Source organism: Rutilus rutilus (genome assembly GCF_951802725.1).
Source record: "Rutilus rutilus genome assembly, chromosome: 2".
Lineage (NCBI taxonomy): Eukaryota > Metazoa > Chordata > Actinopteri > Cypriniformes > Leuciscidae > Rutilus > Rutilus rutilus.
In genome coordinates this window covers 53,008,587-53,031,528 of record NC_140210.1, presented here as the reverse complement: position 1 = coordinate 53,031,528, position 22,942 = coordinate 53,008,587, and the positions used below count along the sequence as shown (strand labels likewise).

Genomic DNA, 22,942 nt, shown 5'->3' with positions numbered 1-22,942 from the left:
GTGGTCATTTCTGGGTCTTTGTAGACCTAAGCTCAGAATAACCTACTATATGTGATATCTGGGTTATTATTAATATTTGGACTATTCTAACAAACTTGTGCAACAGTGGATCAAATTAAATCTTTGATTATAATCACTCATTACATATACATTGAAGCAGCAGTGGATTCCAATCCACCCCTTCAGTATTAAGCAATATTAGCTAAGAATTGATTTTTAACGATGACGTACATTGAGACACATTGGGCTGTGCATGTGTTCTTCATTACGGGCTGGCGCTTATGTGTGGGCGAACTGATTCTGGATGAGGTCATTTCCTGTCCCACCCACCTCTACTGCCCACCACTTCCTGTTGCTATTCTTTTCACCAATAAACTGAAGGCAAAAATTCAACTTCAACAAATTCAATACAACTTGTCTGTCTGCGGTCAAAATGTCGACAACCAGTCTTACTCAATATAAGTTCCTATCTTGACTGTCTTGCTAAATAATTCTTCAGAAAATGTTTCCAGGAAGAAAGGCTATAAAACCTAAGTTTAAAAACCCACTTTTATTTTCATTATATTTATTTATTAACATCCCTTCACTCTTAAAATGCTGAAATACAAGTTAAACTGTAAATACGTCCTATATGTTAATACATCTTTGTACATGACCTATCAAAGTGGTGGACAAACTTTTTCTTATTGTTAAACATTTTGGGTTTAATGACTTTTTAGATATCAATAAATGGCATTGGATGAAAAGTTGTCTGAAGTTTTAATTATTCTTATTCCTTTTTATTATTTTAATTTCTTCTATGTAAAGCACTGTGAATTGCCATTGTGTATGAAATGTGCTATATAAATAAACTTGCCTTGCCTTGCCTTGAAGTTGCTTGTGTGGGCAGGAGTCAAGAAAGAGGAAGAAACATTTTCTGTGAGTGCGAGTATTTTAAAATAAACACTGTTAACCACGAGAAATTCATCAGTTCAACGCCTGCTGGAGAGACTCACCAGAACACGGTAAGAGTTACACTGGTTACTGTGTGAATATAGTCAGATTACTGTTGTAGAAACCACTAAACTATTTAAAAGGAAATATTCTCAATGAAACACTGCTTATGGAAATGTTTTTAAAGCTAAAGATTGTTTTATAATGATCATTGAATGTGCGATACTGTATTATTGTTCTTATAGTGACGTCACTGATAATGGCTCCTCCTCTTCCTCTGGTGTTTCTGCTCATGATTCACGGTGAGTCGCTTCTGATGGAGAATATTTTAATGTTCTTTAGTCTCTCATCAAAATCAAAGTTCTTTTTTAAAATCATGAGTCCGGCAGAATTTCTGTGGAAAAATTCATGCAAATAAACAAAAAAATAAAGGCAGAGCTCAAATTTAAAAAAGAATAATAACTTCAGCTAAATGTTTACATTTTTCTCTCTGGAATTAATGTACACTATAAATATGTGCATCAATAATGATTATTTTAATGTTTTTGCAATGTCAGCATTTCATGTGTTCTACAAAAAGAATAAGAATGTAATAAACAATAATCAATAATTCAATAATTAATAATTATATTCAATAATTATGAAACAATCGTTTCTGTGTGAACTATCCCTTTAATGTGTGTTTCAGGAGTTTGTACCCAGTCGTTTGATTGGGATGTGAGTTACAGTCCTTCACACATCTGTGCACTAAAGGACTCAACAGTGACAATGAGCTGCACTTATACATACCCTACTGGACGTCAGATCATGAAAGTGTTCTGGAGCAAAACACTGGTGAAGGATAATGAAGAGTATCCAGATCTGTCTGAGGACCCTGAATACAGTCAGAGGCTTCAGTATCTGGGAGATAAACAGCAGAACTGCAACATCAGACTGAGTCATGTGACACTGAAGGATTCACACATGTACTATTTCAGATTCATCACTGATAAAGAAAAATGGACTGGTTATCCAGGAGTGACTCTTACTGTCACAGGTGACTTTGAGGTTTATCTCTTCTTCTGTGCATTATGTTGAATAATAATCAGTGTATGACAGCAGCACTAGATATAATGTGTGTGTTGTGTTCAGATCTTCAGGTGGAGTCTCCTGAGAGAGTGACAGAGAGAGATTCAGTCAATCTGAGATGTAAAAGCAGCTGCGCTCTGACTGACAGAGCAACATTCATCTGGTACAGAAACTCACAGAAGATATTAACTAAGAATAAATACAGTAACAAACTCTCCATCAATCCAGTCAGAAGAGAGGATTCAGGCAGATATAGCTGTGCTGTAGACGGACACACTCACATCTCTCCTGCTGTTCAGCTCAATGTCATGTGTGAGTATGTTCTTTAAAGTTTTCTTTCCAAAGCCAGTAGAGTTCACTCGTCCCTCCTTTTCTTTAAAAATGATAGTAATTGGGGCTAATATTTAAAACATTTAAATGCTCACTGTTTCAATAGTACAGTCACAAAACATGAGCAATATTGTGTGATTTTAACATTTTATTCAGTTATATTCAATTTTACACACCGTTGTCATGACAACGCCACACCATGAACACACTAAAACAGCTGTTCAAATTATAGTTTTTGGAGGGAGTTTTAACTCCTATGGTGGCCGTATTATTTACAAGGTAAACAATCCTTTTTCATCATTGACGTCGTTCGTTATCCATAACCATGCTATAGTCAGCCAATCAACTATAAAACTTTGAATTTACACAAATAGGCTGAATTACCTGTCGAGAAGAAAGCAGGCAACTTTTTAAAATCCTTGCTCCTCATGAGCTCTTTCCATCTTGGAAAAGCCACTCCAGTATTGACTTTGGTCTTGTTGATTGGTCTTGTCGCGTTGTCGTTTTAATTCTCTCTTTCACTTCCTTGGCGACTCTGTTACATGTCCTCGAGAATAGGCGTGATCCTCCATCTTCAACAGGCTTTCAAATCTGTCGACAGTCGCGAGTAATCTCCCCTCGCATTCGTCACGGTGCCATCGAGTGTAAAAGCGTGAAAGGCGAAGCTTGAATTTCCAGGTATGTCCCTCTTTGGCTAACGTATTTTCAAGATGGAGGCGCAACACGGCTGCCGTCATTCGAGCGACTCGCTCATATGTATTCTGAATGGCAGATTCTACGCTTACGAGAATACTTGATTAGTTGGTGGAAGTAATTATACATTAATGAGCACATATCATTTTGAAAGAACAAAGTGTTTTTGCTAAGAATCAACTTTAAAAAATACACAGTGTAGCTTTAAAGAAAACAAAACAAAAAATACAATACTTTTTGTTGTGTATTATGCAACAAAGTAAAAAACAAAACAAAAACTGTTGCATAATACAGTCAGAGCTGGGTACACTGAAAAAAATATATACTTTGGATTAACTTAAAAAATTTGATTTTTTTATTTTTTTCTCAAATTGTATTTATGATTTAGTTAACCCTGGGTTAAGGTAAAACGTTGAGTTGGAAAAAAAAATAGCTGTAACAAATTACATCAATTTTTTACAGTTAATCCAAAGTATCATTTTTTTTCAGTGATAGAGAGTGTAACACTTACTTTGAGGCAAAGTGAAAACAGAAGGTATAAACTGAAAATCACAATTTTCCATTGGACCAATGTAAATATATATTTTGAATGAATTGCACTGATGTTTCACTTTAACTGATTATATGTATTTATACCAAGCATATCTTATTCAAATTAATGTGATAAACAAATGTTTGTAATGTAATAGATTACTGTTAGGGTTATGTTTAGTTCAGTTTAGTTTTTTTGTTGTTTTTTTCTGATCCTGTTTATATGAGTTCCCTGTAATTGTTAGTTTCCATAGTTGTTAATTAGTTAAACACCTGTTCTCTGTTCTGTTGATTATCCTCTCTTGTGTATATTTAATCATTCAGTTCATTCAGTTCTTTTTCTGGTATTGTCTATGTTTTAATGTAGATGTGTTCTCCTGAGTTTTTCACTGGCTATTATATATATTAGGACTGGAGCCTATCCCAGTTTCTTAGGCCAGAGGCAGGGGAAAGCTCCCTGAACAGATGGCCAGTCCATCACAGGGCTCTATCACACACACACAATCACAGGCAATTTTTGACTGTCCAATGCACCTAACCTGCATGTCTTTGGGCTGTGTGTGACCCCTCCACCCGGGTCCTACTCGCCCCGCTCTGTGTGGGCCTCGAATCCTAGTCTCCGGCGTGAGAGTCAGGCGCTTTAACAAGGAGGCTAAAGACTGCAGCCTCTAGCGACTGCTGCTAGAGCGCCTATTGAGATCAGAGGAGTGAGGTTTACTCCCACAGCGACTACTAGCTGGCCTCCATTACATGTGGTGTGGGGGAAACCGTAGTACCCCGGAAGAAACCCATGCTGATACGGGAGAACATGCAAACTGAAAGGACTCCTGCTGTGAGGCAACAGAGCTGACCAATGAGCCCCTGTGCCGCCTGGATTCATGGATAAGGACTGTTTATTTCTCTGAATCTCCTGCATCGTGCTCTTACTTGTGATGAAAAGTCTGATTCATTTCCGCGAGCCGGTTCATTCAGACAGTTTATTTTAAAAAAACGATTTTTCTGTTCCACACGTCATCAAGCAATGATGGCACTGCGCCATCCTCGGTAATCCTCTGCAAACTTCGACAGTGGGGTCTTTCTGAGTGGGACATGATACTTTAGCTTGTGTGTTTTGCGTCATTAACCCTCTGGGGACCAAAAACGCGCCTGCGCGTTTTGCTCGTTTTTTTTTTTTTAGCAATGAAAATAAACACTAAATGCTCTGTTAATTTTGATCTTTCATTTTCGTGTAATACATCAATCGATCCTGTTCAGTTTCTATTTTTTTTCTGTATACTCACAATAAAAATAAAGTGTTTTGCTTTTTGACAAATAAAGAAAAATGAACATGATGCGATTTCTGCCTTCTCTCTGTCAGTAAACTCCCATTTGAAACGCGTTCGAAAATGATCTATAACTCCGCGAAAATTCAGTCAAACAGGCAAACAGACCCACGGGCATAAAGCTTGAGATCGCATCTTTTAAATGAAGTAATTTATATAAAAAACAAATATTCTCAGCTTCTGTAATCTGTTTAAAAAGAGAGCGACTCCAGTCGAGCTCATTACGAGCCATTCAAAAGTAATTTGACCACTCCCCGGAGAGCGCGTGCTATTCAAATGCAAATTCTGAGAACCATTTCAGTCTGTGAAACCCCCCCACATCAGCTGTAAACAAAGCGCCGCGAGTGAGGCATAATATAGCCTACCTTATGGAGAAAAGTTTCCTCAGAACAGTGCTGATATGAGGAGCAATATCTCCTGATATGAGGAGCAGATCCCGCTGAGGAGTGAGGTAGGCTGTTTTCTTTTCTCAAGTGTTGATGTGGAATAACGACACGTTATGGAATAACGTTAGTGTAGGCCTATGCAAACCGCAAAAAGATGAATCGCATTTCTATAATATGACTCGCCTTTCTGTGAGATGAATGAAGGGTACATATTTGTAAAGACTGTTTAGCCTAAATATGAATCGCGCGTCTGTGTGTGAAAGAATAAACTGCTTTGCTATAGCCTACTGAGATGAGTAAAAATCGACTGGAATATGTTGAAATAAAATGTATTTGTATAAGCAACGTATTAAACTGCAAATTAGCATTTATATGCCCTAATATTTCATAAAAACAACGTTACAGTCAGTCACTTGTTGACTAGATTTGGGTACAGTTTTTAGGCTACTGTAGAATATACTGCCACATCAAATAAGCTTTTGTTTAGTAATTTCTGCTCATATCTAACGTTATATATATATATATATATATATATATATATATATATATATATATAACTATATTATTTATATATATTATATATATTTATTTATATATATTATATATATTATATATATATATATATTTGCTATATTCAAACTAATGAATACATATGATAAAATGTAGGCCTATAATCTTTTTTCTTTTTCTTTTTTACAAAGAAAGAGTAGCCTACACTTGAAATATTGTTGAAATTGTAATTATTGTTGTAATTGTAACATTTTTAATAAAATAGCAAAACATATTTACAAGAGAGATGTAAGCAAAATCTTAAATGGTCAATATAAGTCTTCTTCTAAATACATCTTTTGTCCTTGCATTGTGGCTCAGTCAGTGTCACACCTGAATGAATGGCTAATTATGCAGAGTCATTATGCAGAGTGGGTGGGACATTGTAATCTAAGGTGTAAACTACTCCTCCCCCTCGCATATTGGCTTTCCAAGCAAAACCTGTTTTACACCATTTAAATCAATGTATTTTTTTTTTTTTTTTTTGTGAACGATAAAGCAAGACTATTTTCACATAATTTTGAAGCTAGAACTCAAAGGGACAACATCCATTAGTCAAAAGTCTTGTGGACACATATTTAATATGTGTTTTGTGGTCTTAATTCAGCAACTTTCATTAAAATTTTTTCCAATAACCACGCATAAACATTATTCTCTTAAAAATACAAACATCTACATACACGTTGCTCGCATATTATGGTAGCCCTGTTTGTGCTATATAGAGTGAATTTACACCTTTATTACGCCATTAACATGTTTATAAATAACTGAAAAAAAGCACAAATGTCAGAGCATGTCAGAACATCTCAAGGACCCCAAAAACAGCTTGGTCCCCAGAGGGTTAACCTGGAACTAAAGTTTGATTCAGTTTGATTAATGAACCGGCTCAACTGGTTACTTCCTACCGGCTCAAAAGAACAATTCGTTCAAGAACCGAACATCACTAGCGCTTTCTACAGCCACACCTAACAATAATGTTACTAACTACAATTTTTTTTAATGTAATTTGGAATCAGTAGCCGACTATAGTTTGTAAGTAAACTATCCAGCACTGATTTACTGACTACCACACACACAGAAAAAAAGTTTTTTTAGTTTTTTTTAGTTTTGGATATTTCTTAATAAGTGACATGACCTTTTGACTCAAGGATCCATGGATTCATGTTGTTTATGCTAAATTCTGCCCCTACCATCTGTATGTAAGAACAGAAGTGCTTTGGTGGGGCGAGTGACGGGTGATACTATATGTTTCTCCTGTAGATCCTCCAGTGAATCCTAAGATCTTCTTCAGTCCAGCTGGTGTAATAGTGGAGGGAGATTCAGTGACTCTGACCTGCATCAGTGACTCAAACCCTCCTGCAGAAATCAACTGGATTAAAGGAGGAACGCTTGTAGGATCTGGAAGAATCTACAACATCTCAAAGATCAGCTCTGATGACAGTGGAGAATACAAGTGCAAGTCCATCAATGAATATGGAGAGAAATACTCTGCTGTGACTTTAAACGTCATGTGTGAGTTAATGATAAAACACAAGATGCAAATTTTCTGTTTTGATCAATTCAGTCCATATTAGTAATTTAAAACATATGTAATACGATTTAATAATAATAATAATAATAATTGTTATTAGACCCACCCAGGAGCGTCTCTGTGTCCGTCAGTCCAGCTGGTGTAATAGTGGAGGGAGATTCAGTGACTCTGAACTGCATCAGTGACTCAAACCCTCCTGCAGAAATCAACTGGTTTAAAGGAAGAACGTTTGTAGGATCTGGAAGAATCTACAGCATCTCAAAGATCAGCTCTGATGACAGTGGAGAATACAAGTGCAAGTCCATCAATGAACATGGAGAGGAATACTCTGATGCTGTGACTTTAAACGTCATGTGTGAGTTAATGATAAAACATAAGATGCAAATTTTCTGTTTTGATAAATTCAGTCCATATTAGCAATTTTAAAAATGTGTAATACGATTTAAAAATAATAATCTGATAATTGTTATTAGACTCTCCCAGGAGTGTCTCAGTGTTGATGAGTGGATCTGGTGTAATAGTGGAGGGAGATTCAGTGACTCTGAACTGCATCAGTGACTCAAACCCTCCTGCTCTGAACTTCAGCTGGTTTAAGGAGAATGAAACCTCAGCTGTTGGATCTGGACAGAGTTTCAGTGCACTACAGAGTGGACGCTTCTACTGTCAGGCTCACAATCAACATGGATCTCAGAGATCAGACGCTGTCACTGTCACAGGTGAAGCTTTCATTTTATAAAGGGTTCAAGACAGTTATAGTGTCATTCTTAGTTTGTAGAATTAATTATGATATTCTCCCTCTTTCAGATCATCGTGGTGCTGGTTGGCCCGTCTGGGTAGTGATCACAGTGGCATGTGCAATATTCACGATCATGATCACCATCATACTGTATACAATGTAAATAAATATGTATCAACAAAGAGTAATATAATTTGCTTTTAGACTAATGCAAAAGTACATTTGAATATTACACAAAACAATTAAATGGCTTGTATCCGTTTCTTTTTACAGTCAGAAGAAAAGGATAAACTGTAGATCTGGAATACACGAGTATGAGGTAAGATGGCCAAAGAACCACAGAATGATACTAATAAATCAATAACAGCTTCTTTGTACATGTAGAACACATATATTGTCACGTACTGCTCTGAGACACGAAGGTTGAGGATCCAAATGCAGTTTATTAGAACAGAGGGAAATCCAAAGACGTAATCCAGAAAACAGGCAAGAGGTCAAAAAAAACAGAGTAATCAGTCCAAACAATAACAGGGTCACAGGGGACACAGTGTCACAGGGGTCACAGGGTCACAGGGGTCACAGGGTCACAGGGGACACAGGCAAAAATGAAAATCCAAGGACAGGCAGAGATCAAAACCAAGAACACGGGAATAACAGACAGAACGCTCAGAATTGCAGTACAAACACTAAACAAGACTTTGCAGAGAATGAATGTGAAAACCAGGCTATTATAGGGTGAGTAAACAAGGTAATGAGACAGAGGTGAATGTGATAATGGATGAGAGTCTGAACTAAGGATTATGGGGAATGTTGTGAATATATATATATACACACACTCAGGATTTGTACATGGTTTTATGAGTAGAGACTTTGGAGTGATTACACTTGATCGTCATGGCAGCAATTTAAAATCTTTTTCATTCTTTTTTTTTTCTTCAAAATTTAAAATGGTGATAATCATTTCACTCTGGTTCCCTGTAGAATGATCCCAGAACTGATCCCAGTGAAGGCACATATACAGGTCTTGACCTCAAGTCCAGATCAGCTGACCTCTACGACACACTCACAGTAAGAGAAATATCAAAAACTACATGTGCAAAAGAGCTGCATTCAAAAGTCAAATAATCAATAATCAATGTGTTTTTGCCATAGACTGTCCATCCCAGACCTGCTGTTCACCAGTCGGGCTCTTCTGGATATGAGAATCTGTCCGTAAGTTTCTCAAGTCTTCTCAATTTCATCAAAAAATAAAGAAAATGTCCTCAGTAGTCAATCAACTAGTCAATAGTGTCACGGTTGGTAAATCCACTGTCTCATTCTAGTCTAGTGTGTTTGTGTGTGTGTGGGTGTGTCTCGTTACGGTCATTGTTTCGGGTGGGCGTGGCCGCCCATCATCCTAATCAGCGGCAGCTGAATGTCATCTAGCAGCCTATTTAATGCCCTCTCTCCTGTCTCATGTTGTCAGATCGTTGTTTGAGTATCCCGTCCTTGTGCCTGTTCCTTCGTGTTTCCTGTGTACTGGATATTGGATTACTTAACCTCTGATCTCACCACGGATTTATCACGGATTCACCATCACCTTCACGCTGCACTTGGGATTTTGCCTGTCTCAGTCCCTGCGTCACGCTCTCCTTAAACGTTGCCGCGCTTGCTGCTTCCATGGTTGGTCAGATCGTTCTGTAATGATAAACTGGACGGAAGCAAATGCAAGTGCAAGATGTATTTATTAGATAACAAATACTCAAGGGTAAAGAATGCAATAAATGTTCCAGCGCGGAAGGCAGGCACTTCTCTGGGGAGAGTTGATGATCAGGAACACAGCCAGCAGGAGAGTGTGATGCAGGGACTGAGACAGGCAAAATCCCAAGTGCAGCGTGAAGGTGATGGTGAATCCGTGGTGAGATCAGAGGTTAAGTAATCCAATATCCAGTACACAGGAAACACGAGGGAACAGGAACAGGCACAAAGACAGGAATACTCAAACAACGATCTGACAACATGAGACAGGAGAGAGGGCATTAAATAGACTGCTAGATGACATTCAGCTGCCGCTGATTAGGATGATGGGCGGACACGCCCACCCGAAACAATGAACGTAACGAGACACACCCACACACACGCAAACACACTAGACTAGAATGAGACAGCGGGTTTACCAACCGTGACAAATAGATACTAAACAGTCTTTTCTTTCTTTTACAAGATGGATTATACCAGTCGATTCACTGACAGAAATATATATATATATTCTCAGATTATTTGTACCATAGTGTTGATTTATGTAAATGTGTGTCTTATTTCTGTTGTAGCCACAGCAAGACGCCGCAGTAAGATGAAGCACAAGCTGAACTTTACTCAGCTTTTGTCTCATCGCTGGACACATCCACATCACAACTACTGATGAAAAATGAAAATGCATCTTCAGAGTTTCCATTCTGCAGAAAGTAATGGATTATATTCATGTGACATTAATAAACAATCAATGTGTAATTAATAAATGAGTTTAGAGTAGTTTCTGTAATATGTTCTATATTTTATCTGTGTATTGACGAGTCCATGTGACAGATTTTTCTCTTTATTCCTTTTCAAATAAAACATTAAATGATAAAAAGGTACGAAGATTCAACAATCTGTTTCAAATCTGTTTCAAAGTGTATATTAAACTGGCCAAGTCACGTGATTTCAGAAACCGAGGCTTTTTTAGGTCATACAATGTCAAATGAAATTTGAAATTCTGATAATTTGATGCTATAACAGTGGTTCTCAGACTTTTTTGATCATTCATGCCCTTCATGACACATTGTTCACGTTTTTCCAAGAATTTGTAAATTCAGAGAAATTCACAATTTTAAAAAGTGCCCGTCCCTTGTAACTTGTCGCCTGTCAATGACATAATATCCGCGTTATCCCTGGTTTCCGCTTGTACTGCCATAGTAACCATGGCGACAGACATGGACAACTGCGTTACGTCTAGCGGCACGCTCACGCTGCTGTTGTTTCGTCCAAACATTATGAACCATGACAAGCAGACTTTGGGACAAAAGGAGAACTCTCATACAGCCAACCAACTAACACACAGAATAACATTATAACACACTCAACACACTCAATTACAATTTAGTATGATAAGAGTAGACCAAGTGAAACAGTGCTGCGTTACCTTAGTTTAATTTGTTAAATAAACTGATTAGTGTGAATAGCTGGTAGTTCGGTAAAATAAAAGTCCTCCGCGGGACTCGTGTGTCGCTGATATCTGTCTCTCATTAGCAATCGAGCCCTACTTCATTTCACAGTCATGTTAAAAACATCAATGTATTCACTCATCCATAAACATTTCCCAATAAACATTATTAGATCCATCGGCATGACGACAAGTTCCATGATTCCACGCTCATTCACTGCGTCATCAATCTACGCCTTTGTTATTGTTTTGATGAGGTTAGCGACTCCTAGCGGCGGAAAACTACATATTGTACCTTTAACAAAAGGCTGCATCAATTAAAGGTGCTGTATGTAACTTTTTTTATAAAATGAATCCTTTTTTTATTGCCCGTCTGTGAAGGGGTTGTAATCACACATTACAATGATCCACTTTTCGCGTTTTGCTATTACCTCTTAAGGCCAGTATTCCTATTTTTATGTTAAGTCTCCGGGTCGGATTTTCTGCGAAATCCACCGGATGTGACGTGCATGCGCGCTCCCGAGCCTCTCCGTTTTATATATACAGTCTATTGCGACGGCACTGCAGCTAACGACATGGAGTCTGATAACACCAAAAAACGACCTGCCTCCAACACAACACAGACTCCAACACAAACTCAAAAAAAAAAAAAAAAAAAAAAAAAAAAAAATGTATCTGCTGAAGCTCGTCAGGACAAACAGCAATCGGATCGACTCAGGACGAAAACACGGATCAACATTGGCAGAGCGTTTGAATTATGGAGAGACCTCCGCTTTGTTTTAGGTATAAAAACAGACCCTGAGTTGGCTTTCATCCTTTTGGACAGGTAAGCTAACAATACTTCAAAGCATGTAAAATATATTGTGATTTTGTGCTTTAGTTGGCTCAAGTTAGACATCATTAGTTCGCCAGCTAACGCCGACCATTTGCTAACGTTATCTGATGTGAAAGACTACATTTGTAACTTTATTGCTTTTCACGAGCACGAGCGCTGTTGTTGCAATCTGAAACATCACCGCTAGAGGCCGCTGGATCCTACATACAGCACCTTTAATTCAGTAAACTTAATATTTTTTATTTTATTTTGTGAAAACAACACAAAAACTTGTGATGCTGACAGAGGTTGGATTATCGTAGCTGTCAGAGGAATCTAGGGTTTTGATGAGGCTGTTGATGAGGATTCAGTGATCAATAGTGTGATAGATCGCCTCTTCTTGAGCAGAATCCGCTGTAAAACTCTGATACACGTGACTCCGTCTACTGGCGTTCAGTTCTGTGTAGATCTGATCTTGTGTTTGTGCTGAAACAACATCTGTGTAGTAGGAGTCTTCTGTGTCGACCGCTTCTGTGTTTGTGTAATCCAGGTTTATGGGTCTGTAAAATTCCTCTTTATCACGTTGAGCTTTGGATGAGTCTGGAAGCATTATTCTCTGGTAGTCATCCTATATAAAATAAATAAATATAACTTATACATTATAAGCAGATAACGGCTAATATATAATATACCAACCTGGTCACACTAAATGCGCCTCTATAGCACGCATTGTGTTTATCGTGTAATTTATACATGGAAATTAGTTTTTTTTACGTGCATATGATACGCATGGGTAGGTTTAGTAGTGGTGTGGGGTGCCTAATAAAGTGCTTATCATATGCACGTGGAAAACTCATTTTCGCATATAAATTGTATGATAAGCACAATGCATATATACACCGCCTTCTTAAGAGTCTATGATTGAATCATTATTGCCATGATTATTATGTTTATAGCATGTTATATGTTTGGCAACAGTTCTTCTAACCCTAATTGATGGAGTCTGTGGTTTTCATTTCTTAAAAGGGTGGTGTAATGCCCTTTTCACAAGATGTAAAATAAATCTCTGATGTCCCCAGAGTGTGTATGTGAAGTTTTAGCTCAAAATACCCCACATATATATTTATATACCATGTTGTCACTTTTTGAGGATGAGCAAAATAACGCAGTTTTTGTGTCTGTCCCTTTAAATGCAAATGAGCTGCTGCTCCCGGCACAGGGGGCGGAGCTTCAACAGCTTGTGTGTGTGTTAGCAATTTCGATTACCTCTTACAGACATGCACTGAAAATTCCTAAAACATTTAGATTTTATGTTCAGACCAGAGTGAGACAATGATGGAGAGACTCAAGAAGAAGTGACAACATGTAGAATGCAACAGGACATTTCTGAATGGTTAGTTGATGAATTAATGTAGCTGATGTGGAGTTATCTCCTAGTCATTGATTAGCATATTCTGTCTAGATAATCTATAAATCGTGTTCAGGGGGCGGGGTTTATGTAAATATTTGGGGTTGGTGATGTCACTAATCCGGGAGGAATATTGTGTAGTCCCTACCAGCCGTTTGTTGTAGTCCTTAAAAAGTGATTTCTTTAAAAGCAAATACAGTGGGGAGAACAAGTATTTGCTACACTGCCGATTTTGCAGGTTTTCCCACTTACAAAGCATGTAGAAGTCTGTAATTTTTATCATAGGTACTCTTCAACTGTGAGTGATGGAATCTAAAACAAAAATCCAGAAAATCACATTGTATGATTTTTAAGTAATTAATTTGCATTTTATTGCATGACATAAGTATTTGATACATCAGAAAAGCAGAACTTAATATTTGGTACAGAAACCTTTGTTTGCAATTACAGAGATCATACGTTTCCTGTAGATCTTGACCAGTTTTGCACACACTGCAGCAGGGATTTTGGCCCACTCCTCCATACAGACCTTCTCCAGATCCTTCAGGATTCAGGGCTGTCGCTGGGCAATACGGACTTTCAGCTCCCTCCAAAGATTTTCTATTGGGTTCAGGTCTGGAGACTGGCTAGGCCACTCCAGGACCTTGAGATGCTTCTTACGGAGCCACTCCTTAGTTGCCCTGGCTGTGTGTTCGGGTCGTTGTCATGCTGGAAGACCCAGCCACGACCCATCTTCAATGCTCTTACTGAAGGAAGGAGGTTGTTGGCCAAGATCTCGTGATACACAGCCCCATCCATCCTCCCCTCAATATGGTGCAGTCGTCCTGTCCCCTTTGCAGAAAAGCATCCCCAAAGAATGATGTTTCCACCTCCATGCTTCACAGTTGGGATGGTGTTCTTGGGGTTGTACTCATCCTTCTTCTTCCTTCAAACACGGCGAGTGGAGTTTAGACCAAAAAGCTCTATTTTTGTCTCATCAGACCACATGACCTTCTTCCATTCCTCCTCTGGATCATCCAGATGGTCAGTGGCAAACTTCAGACAGGCCTGGACATGCGCTGACTTGAGCAGGGGGACCTTGCGTGCGCTGCAGGATTTTAATCCATGACGGCATAGTGTGTTACTAATGGTTTTCTTTGAGACTGTGGTCCCAGCTGTCTTCAGGTCATTGACCAGGTCCTGCCGTGTAGTTCTGGGCTGATCCCTCACCTTCCTCATGATCATTGATGCCCCACGAGGTGAGATCTTGCATGGTGCCCCAGACCGAGGGAGACTGACCGTCATCTTGAACTTCTTCCATTTTTTAATAATTGCGCCAACAGTTGTTGCCTTCTCACCAAGCTCCTTGCCTATTGTCCTGTAGCCCATCCCAGCCTTGTGCAGGTCTACAATTGTATCCCTGATGTCTTTACACAGCTCCCTGGTCTTGGCCATTGAGGAGAGGTTGGAGTCTGTTTGATTGAGTGTGTGGACATGTGTCTTTTATACAGGTAACGAGTTCAAACAGGTGCAGTTAATACAGGTAATGAGTGGAGAACAGGAGGGCTTCTTAAAGAAAAACTAACAGGTCTGTGAGAGCCGGAATTCTTACTGGTTGGTAGGTGATCAAATACTTATGTCATGCAATAAAATGAAAATTAATTATTTAAAAATCATATAATGTGATTTTCTGGATTTTTGTTTTAGATTCCATCACTCACAGTTGAAGAGTACCTATTATAAAAATTACAGACTTCTACATGCCTTGTAAGTAGGAAAACCTGCAAAATCGGCAGTGTATCAAATACTTGTTCTCCCCACTACCTCCCTTTGCTTTAAACTTTGAGCGTTGTAACTTTTCAGATGTTGTTTATGCTCAAACAGCAACATTACACACTAACTAAAGTTAGAAAAGTGAAATCATAATCAACCACCCCTTTAAAACAATCATGTCCAGGATTACAATGTAAAGATTCATCAGGCTCAAATTGTGAAAGAATGGTTTGGAGGAGCATGAAGAATCATTTTCACAAATTAATCGGTTCCTCTGAGTAACAATAGTGTCTCAATAATTCTAAAATAACACTGATGTTAAAAAAACATGAAAAACATAAAAACATTATTAATTATCAATGAGATTTGCTGTCGTCACCTGAACTGGGTTTGATATTGTCCTTCGGTGATGAGCAGAACCTGATAAGAACATAACGATTTTATTATCAATTTATTGAACTCTTTCAGAACTTCAACAGAAGATGTTTTGAAGAAAAAGACATGTTCTGTTAGTGCTGTAGTCTCACCTGAGTTACTGAGACTGCTGTGTTTCAGGACTTGAAACAGACCAAACAGAAACACGAAAAGCAGAGCGCAAACACACATCAAAGCCACCATCATCATGAACCTGGAGTAAGACTCTGTTGATGCAAACCCACAATGAGTTGACTGAAAAAAGCAAAACCGTGTGTGTGTGTGTGTGTGTGTGTGTGTGTGTGTGTTAGAGATGCGCGGTTGGCGGTTACAGCCGCGGACTCCGCGGATAAACCGCGGATCGGGCGGATGACGTGACGAAAAATAATATTTTAATTAAATTCGGGCGGGTGGCAGGCGGTTGAACCAATCAAATGAAAAATATATGTATACACCAATCAGCGGATGGCTGGCGGGTGCGGTTTTGAAAATTGGTCAAAAACGTTGGTGGGGCTGGATGGCGGACGGATGATGATTTTTGTGATGCGGTTGCGGATGAAATAATAGCCCATCCGCGCATCTCTAGTGTGTGTTTCGTAACCTCACCGCCAGGTTCTTCCGGGAACAGGTCTGTGGTTTGTTCTTGTGGATCCCCTGCACAGAAAACAAAAGTGAAAGGACTATAGTTCATCATCTATATCAAAACCTCAGCTGGCATTAATTCACCACACATTTGAGTGAATTCAGTTCTCACAGTGACTCATTATGAGATGTGTAAGAGGAAGACGACGCTGTATCACATCCCATCTGAAACCAATGTGAGTCTCAGTGGCACCTCAGAAATCCCTGTAACTGTTGAACGGTCGTGTTTCTCAGCGCAAATGATGCCGAACAGATTGAGATTGCATTAATAATCAATCGGGTTGATAACAAATATACAATAAATGGATGTTTTTTGTAATCAAGATATTAGGTGTCACAGTCTGTGTGACGAATCTGTATATTTCATGTCCTCATGGCTCAATTTACATGAGCTCTTAAAAACCACAGGCACAGTGAAAAATAACTTTTTAAAATAGTTGTACATGGAGCTTGAATGTATTTTTCCACAACAGTTAAACGTTTGATGTTTAGACAAATGAAGATGTTTAAGTCAAGTCAAGTCGCCTTCATTTATATAGCACTTTTAACAATATAGATTGTTTCAAAGCAGCTTTACAGTGATAATAGGAGATTACAGTAACAGAGATTGTTTGGCTTTACAGCAGCTCTAGAATGCATTCTGGGAGCCATGGATAAGTTTCGTATGATGCACTCAGAATGCATTGCACCATGAAGCATGTCACCATTGTTGAGATTCATATGCTGATTCTTGATGTCTGTGTGCAAGTAGAACTTTCAGTAGTCCAACATGTGTAAATGGGGTTTTAAAAATCATTTGATGTTCTGACTAAATTCTATTATTTTTTGCTGTAGAATCACAACAATAAATAAAATGAATAACATACTACCCGTATAAACCTCACACATAATATCAGTGAGTTAAGCCAATATATGATGATTATATTCTTATCATCAATCAGCTTACAGCATCTGATTATATTTTCTCTTGCTGTTCTCGCCATAACAAACAGACACAGCTGCCAGAGAAAAACGAATGTTAAAAAGTCAAGATCCTGACTAAAGCACACACTGATCGCCACAGTGGTAACATCAAATCAAACTATTACTTTCAAATAAGTAATCAACATCTAAACCTCTTCTTAATTATTTTCTGTAGATGTCTGACAGAAATAAAGTCAGTCTGGTTAGTAATAAGTGAAGCTGGTAATGCTGTTTGTGGAGTTGTTTAATCAGATCTTGAGAGATGTAATGTATTTTATCTTCAGTTGATTTCATCCAAGGTTGTGGCTGGAAGTAGTTCTTGTGTTTCTCTTTCCTTCAGTGATTCTGCTTGTTAACAACAGGTGTTCGTCAATAATGCACAATCATTATTCAATCACTTAATTATCTCATTACCTCCAACACTGATTCAGTGTTACATTAAACAGCCTGTACTGTGCACACTAAGCAGTGTTCATTTCATCTGGGCAAACCCATGTGGGGCCTACATGGAAACCGAGGACAAAACTGGCTGGGTCCCAGTTAGATAGCCCAGGTCAAACCCATTTGGGCCCCACATGGCTGTGCTGGCTGGGATCATACCTGAGAAACGGAGGAGACGGTTCTCATGACTGTCCACTTGAACATCGACTCCCACTACCTGTTCTCACACTACATACTAGATAGATATTGTGTGTGTGTGTGTGTGTGTGTGTGTGTGTTTATAGAGTTACACTTCCCTAATGCACATGGATAAACACAAACACACAGTGTCAGAAGTATGATCTGAAAAACAGCTCCCTCTTCAGGACAGTGGAGGTAAAGTCTGGCCATCCTCAATGTTACACCATCCATCCATCATATTGGTGCCTGATTCTTTTATAATATAAGGGAATGAAATTACTTGTTACTGCCCCATAAATTCATCCATCCATTATTCACTCATCCATAATATTGGTACTGGATTTTTTTACAACCCCAATAGAAAGATTTTGTAAAATGCAATAAAAACAAGAATCTCTGATTTGTTAATTATCTTTCATTTTTATTTAACTGACAAAAAATATTATTTTTTTTTTCACTGAACAACTTGTGTATTTTGTAAATATAAACAAATGTTTATTTTGATGGCTGTTACACACTCCAAAAAAGTTAAATGATTATAGAATATCTAAGTTAATCTAATTTGAAACAGTTCACAATAAACAGGTGAGCTGATAAATGGGGGAAGTGTTGTGATTGAGTGTAAAATGGGCATCTCAATCATTATGTAACGTGTGAAAGGATGAGGCCAGGGCGAATGCAAATGCTCACACAGATTTAATAAAAGGCAAAACATAAACCAGGAACATAAAAGAAAAAACACATGCTAAACCAAACGCTACACCAACAACGACTCATAAAGCCTAACTGAAAAGCAAGAATTTAAATACACAAAGCAATGAGTGGATAATTGACAACAGCTGGAACAAATGAAGATGACCATGGTGACTAATGTGACAACACAGAAGAATGGAAATCAAACACAGGAAAGGAACATATACACAATGGAAACTCATAATACATTTCAACATAAAAGTCCTTTAACAAGACAAAAAAAAAAAAAAAAAGACCCTGATCATGACACAAGCAAGGCAAGCAAAGCTGTGTCATGGCTAATCAGGGGCCGTATTCACAAATAATTTTAAGGCTAAAAGTAGCTCCTAACTGGCGAATTTAGGAGCAACTCCTAAAAATAATGGGCGTGTCACTCGTAACTTTAGGACTCCTACACTCTAAGAAATGATATGTTGGCTTTAATTAACTATTTTATGTCAACCGGTCCCACATAACTGGGTTATGTTGGATTTATGTAACATTATTTATTTCAATAAACTTAAGTTAATTACATAAGGTTAATCCAATGCCGTTTAGTTGAATAAGGTTAACAGTCTTAATTTTGTCCAAAACAATTAAGTTAATTAAGTTCAATTATCCTAAAATTAATATTTTTACATTCAACCAACACAAATAATCCAGTTTCATTATGAGTTTATTCAATGAATACATTCACTTTTTCTTTTTTTACAATTTTGTTTACATTTTTACAAACATTTCCAACGTGAACATGTACACAATATTTACTCTGTAAAGACTGCCTTCACTTTTCAAGAAAATAATTAAATAAATAATTTTAAAAAAGCATATTGCCTTTAGGTGAAAGGATTTATCAATCATTACTTATAAAGGTGTTCTGCAAAAAAAGCAGCAAACAATTTATCAGTTGTTTAAAACAAGACTATTATGCAAAGGAATGTAACATGGTTGATATTGAAACAAAAGTACTGTAACAGTCAACAGTGCAACATTATAGAAAGACCAGAAATGTTCCTAACCTCAGATTTCAAGAGTTTATTTTTCAGGCGTAAATAAGACCTGGCATCGAAGAACACACTTCTGCACATTGTTCAGGTTGTCATGTATTTAGATGCCTTAAATCATGATGCCAACATATTTGTAAGGATCTGTAGCCTCTGCTCCTTCATGTTTGACCACATAGATTCCTAAGGTGGTCTTGCGTACTGAGGTTAGGACTTCATGTTCAACATCCTAAAAAAATACATAAAGTAACAATTAACAACAGATCAGGGGTGAAAGGGATAGTTGATTTTAGAGAAACATCCAATATTTTTTATAAATGTAAATAATTTACCATGCACTCCTTCACAAGGTTTGAGAGGGCCAGGTAAACAGCAAGTGCATTCAAGATGAATTCACCTTTTCCCAGTGGTGTCATTCTGAACAATGAGACAAATAAGCAGTGTTCAGAAGAATTAACACAAATTATGCCAAAGTTATTTCTACAAGAGCCAAAAAAAATATTATCTGCAACTGCATCTGTGAGGGCCTCAAAATTCAGAGAACCAGTACAATAAAAGTAATAAGTGGTTCTAAACCAAAAGCTTTGCTACAGAAAAGCCATTAAAAAATCTTGGATGTCAGAGCTGTTCCAATTGTAGGTGCATAAATCACAAATCTGATGCTGCTGAGAAATAGGGTAAAGAGACGAACAAGCTCTGAAATTAAAACAGAATTAATCATGTACATATTAACATTCCAGAGCTTATATACAAAAATTCAAGGGATACCCAAAAGTTCTGTATTTTTTTTTTTTACTGACATTTATGTCATTCAAACTCCCAAAGTCTTTTTTCCTGTTTTTCCTGCTCATTTCTGTCATTACAATGACAGTCAATGGTGAATTCTTCTTCCGAAGCTTCAATAGCATCAAACAATTGCATGTGACTTTAGAAGCTTCAGAACAGGAACTCACCATTGACTTTAATTGCATGGACAGAAATGAGCAGTACAACCACATAATTTACCTTTTTAGTTAGAAAAGCGAAAAATAAAAGGGATTCGGTGACATGAAGCAGAGTAAATGATGTTCATCTTTGGGTATACTATTTTAATCTATAGTGAATTATTGTCAGATAAAAAATGATGAAGAATATAACAGAACATACCAGATCCATAACTGATAGGATGCTTATGATCTTCTTTACCGCTGTTCCTTCTGTCTTTTTGAAATTTTTGAGGAGCTGGGTTCAGAAATGAACAAAAAGGACAAATCAGGTTGGTTGCTGATAAATTTGAGTCTTTACAATATTATCATATACCAAGACTAACAGTATTTCTTTAACAGCATTTATCTGAATTACATCTAAAATACTTCAATTTATAATTTGGAATTGCATACAATAACCATCCAAGTAATTCATCACAGATGACATTACATTATAAAGACTTACCTCTAAAGAGTGCTGGCTATCTGTTATTAAATTCAGTGACGAAACGCAGATCTTCGATCATCTCATGTCTCCTGTGCGTAAATGTTCTGTCCATCAGCACCTTGATAACCTGCATAAGTATTGAGCATATGTGGGACCACAGCGAATTCCATGTTTTAAAACTTTGTCTGTGTCCATGTACCAACCTGAAGTGTTTTAAAAGCTTAGATCTGGATGTTTGAGAAGAGCCACAATCTATGCACGTCACATGCAGGACTCCAAAATTCTGAGGAAACAAAAATGAAGATGTGAGTCAAATAATAATAATAATAATACAAAAAAAATAAATAAACTGTAGTAAAATTATTTTGGATGACCTAATAAGCTTACCAGATGCTACAGTAGATGCCATCTTACTCGAGTCAGTGTCAAACGTGTTTATTGCCATATGCCTATGCATTCTGTGTTTCAAAAGTTTCAGAGTTATTATTTGACATTAAATAAAAATGCTCAACATTAAGGAAGTTATTAAAATTTATACTAAAACTAGATACAACTGCTGTATTGGGGCACAACATGGAGAAACTCTTCTTAACTAGCAATTTTATATAAAAAAAAAGGTCATTTGCCATTTTTTGTATGGGTGAATTCAAATATTATCAAAGTTCAGCAAGTTTAAAAGATCACATAAGAGCTAAAAAACGCTAGCAGCTAACAACACCACTTGAGGACAAGTGCTAAAGCAACTTCAATAAATACCAACAAAAACAGCGATTGACTATTCTAATTTACTGACAGCCTCAATATTAAAGGATAGGAAGTAAAATAACTCACCTTTTGGTCCAGATAAATACAAAATGTTGATTGCAGCCTCCGTTTGAGCATGATTTGATTCCCACAAAATGGAGAACGAGTGCTAAGAGATGAGCTACGCATTAACGTTCTTTGAAATATTTGCGCATGCGCAAATATAGCTCCACCTGTTGACCAAAGTGCGGTACTGCAGCGGTAACACAACTACATTTCGTTAATTTAACTTAAGTGAGTTGTGTAAATTTGAGAAATGACTTTTTCTAATTCTGTCAACACAACTGTTTTAGTTTTAATGCACAAACACAAGAACATTATTTAATTTGAGCATAGTTACATTTCTTTGGTTCAACAACAGCCATGTTTCATTTTTTAGAGTGTAATTTTTTTGACTAAGAGTAATTCATGAAGCATTTTAGCCCTAAAAGTAGCACCTAAGCCTGGGACAGCTTAAAGGGATACTCCACTTTTTTCGGAAATAAGCTCATTTTACATCTCCCCCAGAGTTAAACAGTTGAGTTTTACCATTTTAGAATCCATTCAGCCGAACTCCGGTTCTGACGGTACCACTTTTAGCATAGCTTAGCACAGATCATTGATTCTGATTAGTCCAGTAGCATTTCTTTCAAAATGACCAAAAAGTTTCAATATTTTTCCTATTTAAAACTTGACTCTTCTGTAGTTAAACCGTGTACTAAGATCGACGGAAAATGAAAAGTTGCGATTTTCTAGGCTGATATGGCTAGGAACTACTCTCATTCCAGCGTAATAATCAAGGAACTGTGTGTCTGTACCATGGGTGCAGCAGGCGTAATGATATGACGCAGCGCCTGAAAATAGTCCCCAGCTCGGTAACTTCTTCCAACGTGACCGGGACTAAGTTTGTCTAACCTATTAGACCTATTTTCAGGCGCTGCGTCATATCACTACGCCTGCTGCACTCATGGTACAGCCGCACAGTTCCTTGATTATTACGCTGGAATGAGAGTAGTTCCTAGTCATATAGGCTTAGAAAATCGCAACTTTTCATTTTCCGTCGATCTTAGTACACGGTTTAACTACAGAAGAGTCAAGTTTTAAATAGGAAAAATATTGAAACTCTTTGGTCATTT

General features: G+C 37.5%; 2 protein-coding genes and 1 long non-coding RNA gene across 3 annotated transcripts; 1 reads left to right on the top strand and 2 right to left on the bottom strand.

The window, feature by feature from the left end:
• Window positions 1–990: 990 nt before the first annotated feature.
• LOC311283949 (B-cell receptor CD22-like) lies at window positions 991–11,573 on the top strand. Its single transcript, XM_084398749.1, has 12 exons — window positions 991–1,004; window positions 1,179–1,235; window positions 1,622–1,969; window positions 2,065–2,313; window positions 7,073–7,324; window positions 7,444–7,698; window positions 7,817–8,059; window positions 8,148–8,238; window positions 8,353–8,398; window positions 9,061–9,147; window positions 9,232–9,291; window positions 10,389–11,573. Exons 2-12 carry the CDS (start codon window positions 1,193–1,195, stop codon window positions 10,413–10,415), a joined length of 1,701 nt encoding a protein of 566 aa, XP_084254875.1. The 5' UTR covers window positions 991–1,004; window positions 1,179–1,192; the 3' UTR covers window positions 10,416–11,573.
• An 868-nt stretch (window positions 11,574–12,441) lies between these two features.
• Window positions 12,442–16,671, bottom strand: LOC311279689 (uncharacterized protein; the record flags this gene model as incomplete). The annotated part of the gene is made up of 4 exons (XM_084391350.1): window positions 16,255–16,671; window positions 15,762–15,875; window positions 15,614–15,654; window positions 12,442–12,702 (listed from the first exon to the last, which is right to left on the bottom strand). Exons 1-4 carry the CDS (start codon window positions 16,340–16,342, stop codon window positions 12,442–12,444), a joined length of 504 nt encoding a protein of 167 aa, XP_084247476.1. The 5' UTR covers window positions 16,343–16,671.
• Window positions 16,672–19,264: 2,593 nt separating this feature from the next.
• On the bottom strand, window positions 19,265–22,171 carry LOC311286077. The gene is made up of 7 exons (XR_014626474.1): window positions 21,855–22,171; window positions 21,411–21,481; window positions 21,227–21,306; window positions 21,042–21,150; window positions 20,757–20,831; window positions 19,943–20,027; window positions 19,265–19,839 (listed from the first exon to the last, which is right to left on the bottom strand). It is a non-coding gene; the product is annotated as an uncharacterized lncRNA (long non-coding RNA).
• Between the last annotated feature and the right edge of the window lie 771 nt (window positions 22,172–22,942).

What these genes read in the sequence shown, in the direction of transcription:
- LOC311283949 (XM_084398749.1), top strand. Translation starts at nt 1,193, where the DNA reads ATGGCTCCTCCTCTTCCTCTGGTGTTTCTGCTCATGATTCACG. An exon ending in CTGGAATACACGAGTATGAG is followed by an intron (nt 8,399 to 9,060) that starts GTAAGATGGCCA and finishes GGTTCCCTGTAG; the next exon opens with AATGATCCCAGAACTGATCC. An exon ending in CTGGATATGAGAATCTGTCC is followed by an intron (nt 9,292 to 10,388) that starts GTAAGTTTCTCA and finishes TTTCTGTTGTAG; the next exon opens with CCACAGCAAGACGCCGCAGT.